Below are 3,630 nucleotides of genomic sequence, written 5' to 3' on the forward strand. Positions count from 1 at the left end.
ACGGTAGGAGTCTTGTTCACAGTTTAGTGTAGTAACAGTGGACTGACTAAACACACGGTAGGAGTCTTGTTCACAGTTTAGTGTAGTAACAGTGGACTGACTAAACACACGGTAGGAGTCTTGTTCACAGTTTAGTGTAGTAACAGTGGACTGACAAACCATACGGTAGGAGTCTTGTTCACAGTTTAGTGTAGTAACAGTGGACTGACTAAACACACGGTAGGAGTCTTGTTCACAGTTTAGTGTAGTAACAGTGGACTGACAAACCATACGGTAGGAGTCTTGTTCACAGTTTAGTGTAGTAACAGTGGACTGACTAAACACAGTACTTTAGATCTACGAGTGTGTCTGTTAAAACCTGTATGTGAAATGAATTAAGTATATTGTACATTAGATCTACGAGTGTGTCTGTTAAAACCTGTATGTGAAATGAATTAAGTATGTTGTACATTAGGTCTACGAGTGTGTCTGTTGAAACCTGCATGTAAAATGAATTAAGTATATTGTACATTATATTTATTTGCGTTTTCTCACTTTTTAGCCATCACAATAAAATTTACAAAACACGTTGTCCGAAAGTGTTTATATGTTGTAAAAAAACTGATAAAATCGTTGAAGGATTTGATAACATGTTATGAGACTCTTCCATGGAATTTACAGAAGCTCGACAATCGTTAAAGCGCCATCTGTGAACAACTATAGATACTCATTTAAAACTACTGAAACCGGATATTTTGCATAACATTATAGTATCAGTTTTAAGAAACACCTATGGATTATTGTTCAATTCCTCATGAAATGCGTTTATTTCTTTATTGTAAAAGGCGTTGATGGATTTTTGATATTTTGTTTTTATCTGAACATCGTCATTTTCTACTTGCCAAGGATACCACATACAATGTAGCATCTATTTTTTGCCAACAGACGCATCTAACCCTACTTCAGTGGTTGGATAATCCTGGAGGTCACTGTAGTACCCTAACTTAGTGGCTGGATAACCCCATTGATTACTGTATTACCCTATCTCAGTGGTTAGATAATCCTGGAGGTTACTGTAGTACCCTACTTCAGTGGCTGGATAACCCTAGTGGTTACTGTATTACCCTATCTCAGTGGTTAGATAATCTTGGATGTTACTGTAGTACCCTAACTTAGTGGTTACTGTATTACCCTATCTCAGTGGTTAGATAATCCTGGAGGTTACTGTAGTACCCTTATTTAGTGGCTGGATAACCCCATTGGTTACTGTATTACCCTCTCTCAGTGGTTAGATAATCCTGGAGGTTACTGTAGTACCCTACCTTAGTGGCTGGATAACCCTAGTGGTTACTGTATTACCCTATCTCAGTGGTTAGATAATCCTGGAGGTTACTGTAGTGGCTGAATAACCCTAGTGGTTACTGTATTACCCTATCTCAGTGGTTAGATAATCCTGGAGGTTACTGTAGTGGCTGGATAACCCTAGTGGTTACTGTATTACCCTACCCCAGTAGTTGCACTTATCAACCGTTTAGGTGTAAAGTGTATAACTAAACAATAACGTTCACACTGTCCCCACCTGATACGAGTACTGGGTGTTGACGAATCTCTTGAGGGCTAACATGTGAACAGGTAGAAAGTCAATAGACAATAACTTGCTCATGTCTCGAACGTCGCTCAAGTTTAAGAAGACTTCACCAGCAAAGTCGTTAGATGTGATGGTATCTCTGTCGACGACCATCAGGTGCAAAACAGCGCCTTTCATGCTTAGTGCCACTCGTGGGATATTAGGGCTAAAATCACAAGTAAACAACAGTTACATGGGAATATAAGTAAGAGTAGTAACAACAGACTTTTTAAAACTCACGAATCGTAAATTTACGTTAGCATTGTCCAGATTTACCGTACTGTACTAAATATGGTAATAAAAATACCGTTTTGTTCAACGTACAATTCAAATGTTTCATTATACACAGGATCGACAGTTTGGTAACGAACATGAGTTCGCTGTGGTTGAAATCCAGGAAACATGGCGCATGGTCTTAGCCCAAGTATCACAAAAGGATCGCTCAGACCGGATCGGTCTAATCCAGGTAAACTCTGGGCGTTCAGAACTGAAACAAAAATCTTAAGTCTCACAATCAGGTTACATAACCTTAACCTACAAAAATCAGGTTACATAATCTTAATCTACAAAAAATCAGGTTACAGAACCTTATCGTACAAAAATCAGGTTACAGAACCTTAACCTACAAAGATCAGGGTACATAATCTTAATCTACAAAAATCAGGTTACAGAACCTTAACCTACAAAAATCAGGTTACAGAACCTTAACCTACCAAGATCAGGTTACAGAACTTTCACCTACAAAAATCAGGTTGCATAATCTTAACCTACAAAAATCAGGTTACATAATCTTAACCTACCAAGATCAGGTTACATAATCCTAATGTTTTTAATCAAGTTACAGAAGTTGTTTTATTCGTTATTCTGACAGTGACTGTAACAAGTGTCTTCCTTTTCTTCCAAAAGCTGTGAAAGTTCTTATATTTTTTTTTTCTACGACAGAACTGGACCCCTGGACATTTATATATGTTAGACCGAATTCAGTATCATTTACTGAATATCTTGAGTTTTATGATTGGGGTATAAAACGTTTCTAATATAACAAGTAGTTTTCTGTAATACATCTTCGATTTCTGTATGTGTGTATGTAAATGCACGAGGAGACTTTCCTTGAAAACACCTTATCTCTATTTGGTTAGATCATTATAAAGGAGTTAAAATATATATATTTATTACCTTTCACAATAATATCTATGTGATTTTCTGCAGATGACTTGTAACCAGTTCGAAATGCTAGATGTCCAATGTAACCTAGCCCTCCTGGTGTTTTCTGACAGAAACAGAAGTGATAAGACACTAACAACGCTACATTAATTTAAAATCTACACTCAATAAATCTTTGGATTAGAACATACTTGATAACGTTAATTTAATTAAATATATTGAGAGTAAAGTGGTTTAATTAACTTTTGAATGTAACTCAGTAAAGCTTCGTGACATGCGCAGAAAATAGTTTAAAAGGTGCCCAGTCCTGATAGGGTTAAAGACTTTCTATAAAGAAATGCTAAGAAAGTGATAACAAAATATCGTAAGAAAGTTTATATAACAGGAAAGTTTATATTACAGCCACATTAATCTGTCACCCGGTTTGTCAGTCGACTATTGTTACACTAAACTGTGAACAAGACTCCTACCGTGTGTTTAGTCAGTCCACTGTTACTACACTAAACTGTGAACAAGTCTCCTACCGTGTGTTTAGTCAGTCCACTGCTACTACACTAAACTGTGAACAAGACTCCCACGGATGAAATGAATTAAGTATGTTATACATTAGATCTACGAGTGTGTCTGTTAAAACCTGTATGTGAAATGAATTAAGTATATTGTACATTAGATCTACGAGTGTGTCTGTTAAAACCTGTATGTGAAATGAATTAAGTATATTAATACAGGTTTTAACAGACACACTCGTAGATCTAATGTACAATATACTTAATTCATTTCACATACAGGTTTTAACAGACACACTCGTAGATCTAATGTACAATATACTTAATTCATTTCACATACAGGTTTTAACAGAC

The 3,630-nt window shown here is 36.2% G+C and overlaps 1 protein-coding gene across 1 annotated transcript in view; it reads right to left on the reverse strand.

Moving 5' to 3' along the window:
- Window positions 1-2,875, reverse strand: part of LOC106472561 — a 6,143-nt gene extending 3,268 nt beyond the window's left edge. The window contains exons 1-3 of the mRNA XM_013933215.2: window positions 2,783-2,875; window positions 1,931-2,093; window positions 1,559-1,772 (exon numbers count right to left, since the gene is read on the reverse strand). Of these exons, the coding sequence (XP_013788669.1) occupies window positions 1,559-1,772; window positions 1,931-2,010 (294 nt within the window). The 5' untranslated portion in view covers window positions 2,011-2,093; window positions 2,783-2,875. The remainder of the gene's footprint in view (window positions 1-1,558; window positions 1,773-1,930; window positions 2,094-2,782) is intronic.
- Window positions 2,876-3,630: the final 755 nt, after the last annotated feature.

The sequence above is a fragment of the Limulus polyphemus genome, unplaced genomic scaffold (genome assembly GCF_000517525.1).
Source record: "Limulus polyphemus unplaced genomic scaffold, Limulus_polyphemus-2.1.2 Scaffold5422, whole genome shotgun sequence".
NCBI lineage: Eukaryota > Metazoa > Arthropoda > Merostomata > Xiphosura > Limulidae > Limulus > Limulus polyphemus.